Genomic DNA, 14671 nt, shown 5'->3' with positions numbered 1-14671 from the left:
GGGCTAAAGAAACACACCGTTCCACATCATTTGCTCAGCAAAATACTTTGCTGGGATATTATAGGGGGATGTTATATCCCGCTCTCCACAAAACAGAAACTTCCCTAATAAAAGGCATTAAAGGCCGAGGTCTAATCTCAGCAACAGCTTCAAGAAATTAATGCAGATTTACAGTAGCACGGCACAGCCCCTTGTCTAGTTCCTCAGTAGGAAACACTTCTTGATGGTTTCTTATTTTTTCCAGAGAAAAGTTAATATTTCTTCTTCCCAAAATCTGTGCTTCACAACAACGCTGGATTGCTAGAACCCAAATTCTGCTCAGAGAACAGAACACAACAAAAGAAGGTTTCACGTTTCCACACTGTCATGTTAAAATCCATCATGAATAACAAAAACCGTATGTGGCAAACTGCAAAGCCAAAATCCATTCACTGCAATACTTGGACACTAATCTAATCAAGAGATACGGCAGACTGTATGGCAGACTTCATTCCTTCCTCCCCAGAGCTTGCCAGCAGACAGTTTCACAGCTGAAACACTATCTCAGAAAAATTCCAGCCACTGGCTCTGCTCTGAACTGTTGTATCCAGCAAAATCATTTTAGAGCCTATTCACGTAGTTTTGAGGGACCGCTCGGTTCAGGAGCTGAAGGACTGTTTTCTTGCTCGCTCCTGAACAGAGGCCAGTTAGCTCAAAAATATTTCCCTGGTTACTGCCATTGGAGACAAATAGTGAGCCATAGCAGCCATCGCTGCTGCCAGCACCGCTCTGGATATATATCTCAGCAACAGGACGAATACTGCTCACAGCCGACCTCTGCCAGAGCAGACGCAGCCACCCCTCCAGCAGCCTTCCCCAAGCTGCCACCACCATCTCAGTTCAGATGCCCATCAGAAAAAGCAACAGAAACACACTGCAAAGCACGATGCCTCCCCTTTAGACCCACACACACACACTCACGAGCACGTGCCCTCCCTTGTGTCGCAGGATGGCTCCTCTGCGGCCCCGCTGTGCTAATGAGTTCACAGGAGGCAGAGGGGAGGGATGGAGAGAGGCAGCCTTCTGTGGAAGCAATCCTGGATCTAACCAACGGGGCACCACAGAGCTGACGCTCTCCTGGAGGAGACTGCACAAATTGCTTAGTAACTGCTTCAATGCAAACCACAGCAGAGACCTCTGACACACACCAAACCCGGCTTTAACCCTCCCCAAGGGAGAGCTAGCTCTTCCCTCCCCGGCAGCTCTTCACTCACACCCCTACACGCTTTGGAGGCATTCACAGCCAGCACAAACAAATAAAGGTACATCCCGACGAGAGGCAAAACAGATTCACTTGCTCAGACTAAGCCATGGAAAGGGCTTTCGTTAAAATAGCTTTAAATAGTGGAGTATTCAGGGCCAAGGAAAACCAACAGCGCTGCTCTGAATAGCTGTCGTGGAGTACTGTCCCGAGGGCACACCCACACCCCAAACACAGAACTGTTATTTAAAGATGAAGGAGAAGACTGCACGAGACCTATGGATTTGGTTGAAAACATGAGGATAGCTCTTGAACTGGGGAGTAACCAGTTCTACATATCTAGTTCAACAAAGACGTCAGGACACAAGTTTGCGCAGTGGCGCATGAAGAAGGTACAGGCGTTTTCATGTTGGTGTGACAGTGGTAACATGGCCTCTATAGCTGTCTGAAGCAACACTGGGTCATCGCTTTAGCACTGGGTTTATTGATTGTCCCTTCCACACCACAAACCCCAGCAACTCAGTAACTTTAGACACAAGTCACTGTTTACCCAAGCTGCAGCAGAGCAGCTGTCCCCTAGGATGTCCGATGCAGTAGTAACATCTCATTTCTTCTGCATGTCCTGCCAGCAGTCAGGCTAAAAAGGGACATTCATTTTAGAGACAGGGAAATTGAGGCACAGGGAGAGGAATGCGGGTCACCAGCCAACCTCAGTTTTCCCCACTTGTAAAATGCGGAGCAGACCAAAGCCGTCTGTACAGACAGGCTACTGGAGTGGATCTGTCTTAGGGATAACACACCCAGTGTTTCCATCCTTCCCCCATCAGCCAACCAACGCAAATTATCATAATGCTTACAGTACAGCGTGAAAAAAACTAACAGGATCATATATGTAGTTACAGATAAATGCCAAATCAAAGCAGAACATCACCCTGCCAGGTATGCGATACATACGCGAGCTTAAGAGACGTACAGCGTTACAGACAGACACTAGGTGGGTAAAGGTAGAACAGGAGAGCAGGAAGATGCATACTACGTTTTCACATTGCACTTTCTTTCCCCAGCCTCTCCCAAACCGCATGCTTCACAAATGAATTTATCAGCTGTAGTGCGTGTGTAATGTTACTCTCCGCTGCCTAGACTGCTATAAATGTCCACATCTAACCAATTCGCAACCAAAATCTGTCTCCCATTCCCAACACGTTTTGCTCTTGGAGGGGAGGCTGTGGGTGGGAGATTCAGCTCCAGCTCTGCTTGCGCATGGTGAATGGACAAGAGCCCCATAGGTGCTGAGCCCCAGCTGATCTCTCGTGGTTGCCCCGCGGCAGGGGCTCAGCGCAGCTCCCCAGGCGAGGTGGGGCGCAGTGCGCCTCCCTCTCCGGGCAGCACCCCTGACCCCCTACCAAGACCCGTCCTCTCCAGCTGCAGCGGTGGGAGAAGCTTCGAAGCGTCATGGACAAGTCTGACAGGGATGTAAGTGGCTGATACACGTGCCAGATGATTACACTCTAAAAATCATTAACCCTGTGTGTAGAGCTGCTGCAGAAGTCACGGATCCAGCTGTGGAGTTAGAAGACTAAATGCTGCTCTGCAAGTGAACGTAAGTGGCTGACGACTCCTGAGACAAGGAGAGGAATGAACTCACCATAAAAGGGGCACCAAGAAATTCCTCTCAGTCCACTGCATGTCAAAGGAAAGCTCATCAGACAGCACTTTCAGTTTCATAAACTAGATTTATAAGTGTTAGACATTTTTTCATTTGCATAATTAGTAATGGTAATTTCCATGTGCATCTGTAAAATGTCTTTGCCAAGCTCAAAAGGCTTAGTTGTGCCTCCCTCAGTGGAACAATGTTTTTTACTACCCAAATACTGTCCCACCAGCATACAGCATATGGAATAGTCATAATTACTGATGTTTCAGGTTCTGTTACTGGTAAGCATCTGCAACACATACAGAAGTTTACTTTTCGAAAAAATAAATCAGGGATCTGATCCTCAGTTGCTACAATACACCCCAGTTTCACTGAAATAACTTGCACCCCCTGAGCATCTGACGCCCCACGTTTGTGTGTTCACACCTGTGGGTGCGGATCTCCAAAGGCAACACAAGGAATGGCTCCTACCCAAGCGCCTCAAACTCAGAGATAGTTTTTCCAGATTCTTTCACTGCAGGGCCAGGGAGGACCACTAGGTTCATTGAGTTTGACTTGTTGGACACACAAGAAGTTCACAGAAATTGGATTAAACCAGCATTTTAGAAAGCTCTTTAACCTTATGTTAAGGACTCCAGGCAACTGCAAATCCATTGCTTCCCCTGGAGCTGGCCTAACACAAACAAATTGGCTTGTGTTTCAAAGCTCTCACTTTGATTTCCAGCCCATTCATTCTTATTGTCGTTTTGATTTAAAAATTTGATATTTGCCCCCAATTTTGTCCTTGCTCTGTCAGATCTCCCTTATGGAGTCCAGCAGTAAAGTCAAGGGAAAATGAAACAGAGCGTCCCATTCCTTTACCTCTTCCCGTCTCACCTCAGCTTTTCCCAGTGCTAGCGGAGGATTACCTTACCAATTAACAGTATCCCAATTTTATAATCAGATCTTCAGTCATGTAGACCCTTGCTCCCTACGGGGCCCCCACAGCAGGATACTGTATCAGGCGGTGACTCAAGAGTTTAGACAAATAGCCTGAACTCAGCAATCCCCAGTTTAATGACTCACAGGAACAGGGTCTGAATACAAATAAAGGGCTGTCTCTGTGGAGAACAAAATTGCTGAGACATCCTGGCTTAGAAAAAGGTGAAAAAATAAATGTTTGGTCAATATTCTTGTCTGTTGTAGAAGCCTGGATGATTTTTTTTTGCCCTTGAGAAATGGAACGAACTAATAGGATCAGAAATTTGTGCAACAAGACACCTGGCATTGTCCAAATATTCATACATAGGAGCTGGGCTGCTACAACCAAGCTTTATTTATGATTCTTTTATACTTGAGCACCAGTAATTCTACTGGATACTGACCAGGTGGTGAAGAAGGAGAGTCGATGACTCAGAAACCTCACCGGGCAGGCTAATCCACAGCAAGATTCAGATAATAAAGAAGCAGCACAATTTGTACACAAGATCAACATATTATCACAACAGAAGTGGGTCTTTAAGTGGGGCTTGAAGCAGCAGAACTGGCTGAAATTGGAGAATAAAGCTCCGTGGGCATAACCAGGGTGAGAGCCCCGCACAGATGCTCTCCAACCTCCCAGCACATTCATCACCATTTCCCCTGAAATCTTCTCCCTGGCTTACACTACAATTTAGGCAATACAAAAAAAGCAAACTGAGCTGTTATCTTGTGGTAATAAGTCCCACAAGTTAACAAAACATTACCAATTACAGCAATCTGTCTATCCGTGTTTAATGCTATTCCGTTTCACTGAGTTGTTTCTTGTTCTGGTATCACAGGAGGAAGAGAAAAACATAAATACCCAGAAGGCATCTGCTGTAACCTGCCCTCTGAGAATTTGTTCTCCTGATCGTCTCAGTACTACTGATCTCTAAAAACTCTTTTTAAATGGAACTCAAGCTATACCTTCCCTAATTCCATCATCGTTCTCTGGACTTTTCCGATTAGGTGAACAGGGTTCAGCATTGTTCAATAGCAGCAGAGCAGGCTGCATATCAATGGGAACAGCTGAAAAGAGACACCAGCATCTAAGATAATGATGATTTTTTCTTGGGAGAACCTCTACGGAAAACAGAATATTTTATTTTAGCTATTTTCTTTGCAGTGAGAGCCAGCTGAAAAAAATTATCCCAGGTTCCCTAGGTAGCATTTTACATTAAAGAGGAGCATAGATATTGAATGCAAACAAACCAAGAAAAAATCTGAGCAATACAGGAGGAGGCACTGTGACTGAGTCTCAAGGGGTTCAGAAATACCTTGCACTTACACTTTCAGGCTTCACACGAAAGAGCCACTTTCCCCAGTAACCAGCACCTTTATAGAGAGTTCAGCCGTGTGGGAAAGGAAAGCATTTCTCATTTATTTCACTATTGAAGGTGAAGAATCCTCAAAACATCCGAGAAATTTCAGCCTGATCTCATTCAGATGGGATTTCCTTCTGCAGATCGTGCCATAGAAGCTGGTTTTGATCTTTAAATCCTTAAGTGCTCTAAAACCATTTCCAGTACTTCAGCCCCTCTTCCTCCCTGAACTGCTCTTCATTTCCAGCAGCAAGAGAGACACAGCAGTAGGACCAAGAACAAGCGCCCATGATTGCAGGACAGACAGAACTGCAGCATTCCTCTGTCCTACAGAAGGACAGAATCAGAAATACTCTGTTAGCAAAAAGGACAGGTCCCCATCCTGCTGGCGAGCAGGATCTTGCCTGGTTTTGCAGCAACAGCAAAATCCTGAATAGCCCCAGTAATGAAGTGCGTACTCCTTAGCATCTGCAGATTCATTGCCCTGTTTTACACAGCCACCAGCCTTGAGCACAGATAAAACCCACACATTTATTCACTTAAAAATATAAAATTTGCGTGCAGGCTCAAGCTCCACAGCATGCAGAAATAGAGTCTAATCAGCCAACGCTCATCCATCCGTGTTAAGCCCCAATATCTGTGTGGTCCCATTGGAGGACTCACACATCACCACAAGGCAGGCTAATTAAGAGCATCTGGGGACAGAAGGGGCCCTTTTAGCAGGAGGTGTCCTCAAGCACAAGAGATGTGAACCAGCAGCTGGGTGACATGAATAGTCATGTCAGTGCTGAAAAGGCACAGGAGCCACTGTCCAAGAATGATGTATTTCATGACAAGAGACTATGCTTTGCTTTCAGCTTCAGCATCTCTTTTGTGAGGAACTGAGAGCACCACAAGGAGCAGCAGCTCTGGACTGGAGTCCCTGCCACGTTTCTGACCTGGCTTTTAGGGGCTCCTTTCCCCTGGTTGTCACTTATAGCAGCTTGGAGCTGCAGCTCCCAGAGAGGCTCAAGGTCACACTCTGGTACTCAGAACAGCACCATTTGTACATCAGACCCCAGAGGGGACTTCAGCACCCTCAGGGCAGCTCATACAGCAAGGTCCTGTTGCAGGGAGCCAGGGCTGTGGAGCTCTGAGCAGTCATCACGTCACCATAGGGAAAGTGCCCTTCAACTGCCCCCACAGCAGCACCCTCTTTTTGTAAGCGTTTGCTATTTTCATCTCTTCACATGAACCACGCTCTTAACCACTCATCAAAACAAATCACACTGATTCAAAAGAAGCCTTGAACTTGCATGATCCAGGAACTGGATTAGCTTGGCACAGCACTGCTTGCTACGGGGTACTGCTGATCAAGGGTAGGCTACCTGCGGGCCACTGCAGGCCTGACTGCAACCACACGGCCTCTATTTCTGCTGTAGTTACTTGTGTGCCTTCTGTCTCTTCTAGTTATGATATTTAGTACAAGAGATAAAATTGCCGCAGAATATTTACAGGGCTTCACAGATGTGGTCTGTATGTGAAAAAAGCTTCATACTTTGGCCTGCCTGAAGTCCTGAGTAGGCACTAGCCAATTAGCCCTCAACAAGGCTCCAGCTGCATCTCTACATTGCAGAAAGGGTACCCCTAAGTGAGAGTCAAGTCAGAGCACACCAGAGACCCGTGATGCTGCATTGCCACTGTGGTCAGACACAGCCAGCCTGAGAAAAAGGCACACGTCCACCCCCGGAGTTTGTCAGTGAGTCTTTGCTAGTAGCAAAGGACTAGCAAGACGGGGCAGGCAGAGCCCGAGTTCTCTGGGACAGATCATCGTTCTTCCCCTGTGTTTATGTAGCACTTACTGCAAAGGGAAACTGGTCTCATCTTCAAAGAATAGTCACAGCTACATCATAAGGATCCACTCTTTATGGAGGCAGGTAATTCCCCACTGCTTCTGCTTTACAGATAATAAAACCAAGGCCAAAACAAGACAAGGTCAGAGTCAGTTCAGGGCAGGAGAAAAGAAGCCAGGTGGTGGTGTTATGAATTCCTGTGCCACCCTGCCAGCTCCTTAGCCCCCTTCTAAAATGACTGGCCCATGCCAAGTTCTCACTGGCGTATTCTCACAGCTCTAATGCGTGCACCTGAAGGCACCTTGTCCCTAGCAATAACCTAACTGCTGCCCCTACTGTGGCCTCTTTGACAGAATTTAAAACAAAAGCAGCAAAGATGCATTCTGCCTCACAAAACGGCAACAGGCTCAGACTGGTTGACACACTATCTGTTCTCCAGAAGAAAACGATTTTCCAAGGGATTTCCGCCCATAATACTATGCCAGGTCATCTCTCAACACAAGCGGCAGGGAAGGTGTTTCCCTGGGAACGGTAACCATGGCAAAGCTCTTACCGGTGTCTTCCCCTCTCTGCCTACAGGAAGAAACAGAAGAGCAGATGCCTGAGCTCTGCCTCCAGCAGGCCCATGGACCCACAGAGCTGTAGGCAACCTGGAAGCCCCAATCAAAGATGCGGGAAGGAACTGCCATTAATTCTGTTCCGTTTTTTACTCAGATACCAGACATTGCTGCCATGCTACACTGAACTCGGAATGCCTCATTACAGAGTGCAACTGGAAACATCAGTGTTACCGAAAGGTCAGCCAAATACAACAACGCATAGGTAGGCACTGAGCCCAAAAATCAGCATGGATGGATGGCCAACAGAAGCAGAGGTACAACGGACCGGCTTTGCAGTTTTCAAACCCTGGCACTGTGCACTAGAGCTCTATTAAAGAGCACCTACAAACCCCAGTTTGTGAGCAGTAGCTGCCAGCAGATGACCTGCTTCTGGTGCACCTCTTTTTCTGCAGAATATTCTCGATTTACCAGATTGAATGCAACTCTCTTTGCTGAAGCAATTCAACTTGAAAGTACAATAATATTGCATGCTTTTGGGGATCTTTTTATCACGTATTAGTGAACGTGTTGTACATTTCTGGATTTGAGGTTTGCTAAGTATTTATTCAAGTTAACAGAGTAGATGAAGCCAAAGGGCTCCTTGGTTAATCTTTCTCTCGAATGACACATAGAGAAAAAGCGTTCTATGATTCAGCAGTCTTGATATACGACTAAACAGTCAACAGCCTAGATTTCAACTGCCATCACTCCACTTCAGAGTTAACATGCAATTAGGACGAACTGCCAGGATACCAGCATCTTATACTAGCAACCCACTGAGAGTGGAATACTGCCCTGTAGCCAGACTGACTCACACGCAGCACAAAAAGCTTGCTCCTCCAAGTTTCTGTTAGGAGTACAGTGAAACCAGAATCTTTACAGTGAGAAAGGTATTGATCTTCTACCCAGTAATTTAGGAGCACAGGGTCAGCTGGGTCATCATGCCCACTGCCTCATCTCCTCACATTCATTTCAAAAAGGTATTTTACATGTGCAGCAAATACCTGCTCCAGACATATACACAAACCTGTGTCTAATACCGGAATGAAATAAACATTTATTCAGAATAAGTCTAGCATTCATTTTAACCTCCTCTAGGTCAAATCACTGCAAATATCCCAGAAATACACAGCCAAGTCAAATGATGCACTCATACCTAAGTCAACATCCAAATCCAGCCAGTTGTCTTTATTTACCACTGAATCCTCAGAGAAAGAATTAGAAAAATAATCTCTTTTTGCAAGCCTCCTAGGAATGCAATGCAGCTACAACTACAGGAAGATGCTCTTTCTTTTAAAGATGCTGCACATACCTTTGTTTGCCATGCGCTCCAGCCTAATGCATCCTCCTATAAAATCATGGTAAGATTTCATTTCTCCTTCTGTTATCCGGACAGCAGTGAAAGGTGGATTCCTGGGCACCTGTTGTCCACATTTCCGACACCGAGAAGCCATTGCCACAGCTCAGGAGACTCTTGTCAGGAATCCGCTCTCTCAGTTTGCTGGAATCCAGCCTGATTCTTCAGCCGTCAGTCCAGGCTGGTGACTTTATCCCACTTAGTTCATTCAAGGTCACCCCCGCCAGCAGGATGTTCGCCATTGCAATTGGCTAAGACTTTTATAGGCTTACTGACTGGGTTTGTTTCTCCCTCCTTGCTTTCAATATCAGTTTACTTTATTCCCTCATTCAGAATGAAAGCTGTGAACCTCAGCACAGCCCATGCCCTGAATGGCTTCCTTATCATTAATTTAAAGTTCTTATAAGCGACAATGAAGAGAGATCCCAGAAACACGTTGCAAGATTGCAGAATGACTCTTAAAGAGCATGCCAGATATCACCACAAAGAATTTTTCTTTAAGAAAAGGTTTTTCTTCATGATTTTTTGTCCCTTTCGGTCTTATGAATTTATGATTCTTCATCACTGAGAATGGATTTTTTTTTACTTCGGCATTTCAGCTTGGACGGTGCAAGGAGACTGCTCTGCAGAGCTGCTCAACCAATTACTCATATGTCTGGCAGTGGTACTGGGAGGCTGCAACTGCACAGAAAAGCCCTCTGCTGCTGTGCACGGTCGCTGCTTATAAAATCTGATAATCTAAGTGAACAGAGTAGCAAATGGAGGACAAAAGGGAAATATTGCTGGCAGACAAGCTCTACTAGCCGTGCAACCCCCAACCCAAAATTTTTAAAAAAGAAGTTGGATCCATCAGTCTGACACCAAAATGAGAGATCCGAAACATACATTTAGAAATCTCTCTTTGAAGGTGCTGGATGTTTAAGTTGACTTTTTTCCCTTTTAACAATTAGTGTAATACAAATCACCAATCAGAAAGCATTGTGAAGAAACCAGCACTTGGGGAGCTGAGCGCAGAGAGCACTCAGTCCTGATGCAGTGAAATTAGAAGGAGCCTTCCCTGGGATGGGGAGGGACTGCACAGGAGCTGTGTAACAGGCACAAGGCCAGCACTGGTGACAGTGCAGAGCGTACAATGAGCACCTCACGAATCAACCAGCTGCAACCCAGCGCCCAGCTGCAGGGACCTGAGCACAGAACTAGCTTCCTGCAAGGGTCTTACACCCAGGCCAGGAGGGTCTTTGCCTCCCTCTGCCTCAAGCACTACCACCTGTTGGCACTTCACATACTTGCATCCAGTGCTGTTCAGCTCATGGCCCTCTCAGATCACAGCTGAGCCTTAGACAGGGACTGGGAAAGGAGAAGACTAATTAATACAAATCAGAGCACTAACAAAGATGGGACAAAGATGCCCAGGAGAAAAAAGCCTCACATGATGCCATTACTAAAACGGTGGATAACTAGAGGGACTGGCACGAATGCCTGTAAGCTGAAGCATACAGAAGTCAACTCAGCCCTACTTCTTCCCCATTCCACAATCCTCTGCAGCTTCTCCCCTGCCAGCTCCGCTGCTCCCCAACCACACAGCGAGCTGCTTCAGCTCCCTAACCCAGCACGCACAAACTGACCACGCAGTAAAACAGCTGCCTGGGAAGCAGTGAGTCTCAGGACCACTCCTTTGGATGAAAGGAAGCTATAAAGGGGATCTCCACTTTTCAAGATTTGTACTCCCTTTCCCCCCAAATTTGCTGCATGGCACAGAGCTCGTCATCCTCCTGCTCTTTGCCTTTGCCAAAACCCTGCCTGCAAAGTGAGGACAATGATGTACTGAGCTGTTGGGTGACCTGATTAATTAGCATTTGTAAAATATTTATTAGAGCTTCCATAGAGAAATCCCCAGGGGACTGCAATATTTTGCAGATAGGGAGAGCAGTGGCACAGAAGGCAGAATTAATTTGTAGAAAACTTTCATCACGAGATAAGAAAACTAGAAACATAACCCAGCAGCTTTATCTTAAAGCCTTTCTTCCGTCCTCTTTTCTTTCATTACAAGGACTCAAGGTGTCCTTCCATACAAAAGCAAACATGATGTACCTTGGAAAAATAAGCTTTTCTGACAATAGGTTCATGCGTATGTCTGACATATACAGAATAATTGCACTTCAACTTTGCACATACATAGACATACAATGGAGGAGGATCCAGCAGTTGTGACAATACACTTCTGTCTGTCATTCTCCCTTGCATACGATGTTCCCACCGGTATCCACGTGGCTTAGCAACGGGAGGATCTGTGAGACACTCCGTTCCAAGGGGGAGATGATGCTGGAAGTGGGATGCAAGCAGAAATCTGCCCTAGGTGTGAGCTTTTGAAGCATGGGTAGCCACAGCACACACCAGGGAAACTAACTAAAATCATCGAAGTCTCAGTCTTTCCCTAGGAAACACTGATCCGTTACAATGCTAAACACACATCCCTGATGCCCGGGGTACTGCTGCCACCACCCAGCTCCAGACAAAAATAAGCTGACTGTAGCTGCTACACATTTAGCAACAGGGCACATAAGGTCTCCCTCAGGGACCGAGCGCTGTGCTGCAAGGACTAGGATGGATGGACGCACTGAAGGATCTGTTTATTCTGCTGAAAGTTTCATTTAATTCAAATTTCACAACCAGCTGGGCTAGCTTCTCCTGGCACATATCAGAAACCCCTAACACGGAGCACTAGGAGACCTGTGCTGTTTCCTACTACACAAACTACCTCTGCTGTACTGCCCTGGATGTAGGTGCACAGGAGCTGCTGCAAGGGCTGGCGTGCAGGAATGCTTCTGTGTAACGTGTTACCAAACATGCACTCAGTGTGGGTAATTGATTCTTCCCAATTTTCCCCTGTTAGCTAAAGGGTATCAGTCTGGCTGAAAGCAAGGTACTGTTCTTCGCATGCAGAAGAGTATAGTGGAGGGAGCAGGTAGAGAAAATGGCAAGCATGCCTCCTTGGCTCTTCTCCATAAATAACACAGAATGGAAGGGAGTTACTTTCCTGCTGCTCCAGACAACCGTAGAGAAATGTTTGGAAAAGCTAAGGAAGAGGACATTTTCAGCTCGTGAATTGGCAGCATTGCCTAGCAACATCATCTGGGTTGAGCTGTCAATGAATAAGCAAGTAAATAAATGTAAGAAACTGTCATCAGAAATGGAAAAAAAAATCCAAACAAAATCCAACCAACCATCCATATATCCTCAGATGTCATTAACCAAAACAGCCTGACGAACTGCAGTAGCTCCTAGTTTCATTAGAAATACTGGTTCACCTTGGAATTGGAGCTTGCTGGAGGGTGCTTGCTGTCATTACCGTACGGCCAGAGGACTGCCACAGATTTAAAGTCAACTCAATTAAACCAGTTTAAGCCCTATATATCTCCTCATGAAATAATATGCTTCGCCCCAAAAAGCAGTGCTCCGATGGTTGGTATCACTGCTAAAGATGAAACATGCAACAAATACATTGGATCTCCATTATGCTGGGCACCATGGATGTAATTTCTTGTGAAGAGTCAACAATTGAGTTTGGGCACAGCATTTATGTGTCAGAGAAAGAAGGGCGAGAGGTCTGCTTCTCCTGCAGGTCTAAGTGAGGCAGCTAGAAAATAACGTACAACACTCCCATGGCAACTTCCCACACAGTATCACTAAAACAATTGAGGGGAAACAGACCTCTCTCTTCCAACAGGCACTTGTAAGAACCATCAAGAAAGTTTAGTAAACAAGACTCAAAAATTTCCTCTCCTATCCACAAATGATTTTAAAAAACAACAACAAAAAACCCCACCCCAGTAAGATAAGCAAGAGATACCTAATCTATCCATGAAGACCAGCAGCTCCCCGCACCTCTGGGTAGTACTCTACACAGCTGAGAAATAAGTAATCTAAATTCAGCGCTGCTATTAAGATTGATGTACATAGAAGCTACAGGAAGAAATAAATCAATATTTCATTCCTGAACCTCCAGCTTCACATTTTCCTATTTTTTATGTGATGCATTATCTGAAGTTTGAACCATTCTTCCATAGCTGTGCTGAAACACACCATTCCTTTTACATACAGATCCATGACCTTCTTTCTGCCTTCCCCACTATCCCAGTCATGAATCTGACAAGCCACAAGGCATTTCAGCAGCTTGACGTGAAGGTTTATTTTCAGAACACACTTAGTGCTGTTACAGGTAACATCCATTCCACTGTTCAGCTAGGAAATGGAAAATAGTCTTTTCTATTAACTTCCATCTATTTTCTTCCAACTAATAAAAAGCAGACCAAGATTCCCTCCTCCTCCTTTTTTAATAAAGGGCTACATCCCAGGCATTGTTTTAAGCCCCAAGGAGTTAAAGGAATGAGCAGAAGAAAAAAATATCTCTGCTCTTGAAATTACTTGTAGCATACAGCACTGTTAGAATTACAGCATGCAGTCACTGCACTAGAAGGCACTAATTCCAGTGCCATATGGCTTCAGAATCTCATTACACTGATCTGCTTAAAGTGATTTCTTAACTGACGAGCAAAACATTTTTGGTCACCTTCAGCAGTGGGAAACAGGAACTCTGCCACTGTTGGTGCACATCTACTCCCACACGAGCTGCCAAAAGCAGGAGCGAGTATAGCGAAGGTCAGAAAGCAACCTCACAAAGAACTTCTGTTGCCATTTCAAAGCTGTATAGACATCCAGGGCTAACCAAGGACCGTTACCATCATTATTTAAAAAAAAAAAAAGCCATCTCGATCACTGCTGAATTAGAGATGCTGCCCAAGAGATCAGGAGATGAGTGGAACCTTCAGAGGCTAAGCAGTGGGCAGGACTTGCTGCTGCACCTGCAGGGTTTATTTTACCTGGCTCTCTTGACCTCTGCAGCTAAGTGCACATCAGCAAGAACAGAAGGCACTTCTGTCCTGCCAGGCATCTGCTTGGCAAGATCAACAAACAGCTTCCCAAAGTTACCAATTTGTAACTGGCAGAGGGGTAAAGAGCAGCTAGATCCAGGGTTTAGGCTTGGATGCAAAGTTATTCCAGTCTTGATCATGAAAATACCTAAAGACCCAAGTGAGGCCAACAGCTTTTCTGTGTGAAACATACCCAAGACATAGCTCTTGGCTTAAAGAGCCAGGGGAAGAAAATGAAAGACGAGTAAATGCAAAAGGAACAGATGAGAGATACCGGGTAACCCAGAGAAGGTTGCAATCCATAACTGGGCATGTCAGGCCACCATTCTCCCAAACCCCTAAACACCATGATCACCACGGCACATGCAAGCGCTGAGAGAGGGGGATGCACAGGCACAATCTTTGTGCCATTGCCCTCCAGCAGCAGCACGAGTGCTGGAAAAGAAAGTCTCTGGATATTAAGAAGGGAATGTGACACACTGAGTCACCTCCAGTGTGACAGTACCCCTGATTCTTCCTAACATCCAGAGCACCGCATTGTTCTTTTTCTCCCCGCAGCCAACCACCGGGGCACTGGCAGCGCAGAACAGCAGCCCAGACCACCAGGACAGCTTCTTTCCCTGAGGAGCAGCTGTGCACATTCCCTGACGGAAGCAGCATTTTTTTGTTGTTGCAATTCATAACTTAAAGCAGATAAAGTAGACCCAGAAAGACACAGGGATAAAAATAGGATCTGT

At 45.8% G+C, this 14671-nt stretch overlaps 1 protein-coding gene across 5 annotated transcripts in view; it reads right to left on the bottom strand.

The window, feature by feature from the left end:
- Nucleotides 1-9100, bottom strand: part of MCF2L2 (MCF.2 cell line derived transforming sequence-like 2) — a 152998-nt gene extending 143898 nt beyond the window's left edge. For 4 of the 5 annotated variants that reach the window (XM_054205522.1, XM_054205524.1, XM_054205527.1 and 1 more), the window contains exon 1: nucleotides 8959-9100. In XM_054205522.1, the coding sequence (XP_054061497.1) occupies nucleotides 8959-9100 (142 nt within the window). The remainder of the gene's footprint in view (nucleotides 1-8958) is intronic. The other variant, XM_054205523.1, reaches the window with a different exon arrangement.
- Between the last annotated feature and the right edge of the window lie 5571 nt (nucleotides 9101-14671).

This window comes from Rissa tridactyla, chromosome 6, assembly GCF_028500815.1.
Source record: "Rissa tridactyla isolate bRisTri1 chromosome 6, bRisTri1.patW.cur.20221130, whole genome shotgun sequence".
Lineage (NCBI taxonomy): Eukaryota > Metazoa > Chordata > Aves > Charadriiformes > Laridae > Rissa > Rissa tridactyla.
The sequence above is the reverse complement of the archived record's forward strand: the minus strand, read 5'-3'. Positions and strand labels throughout refer to the sequence as shown.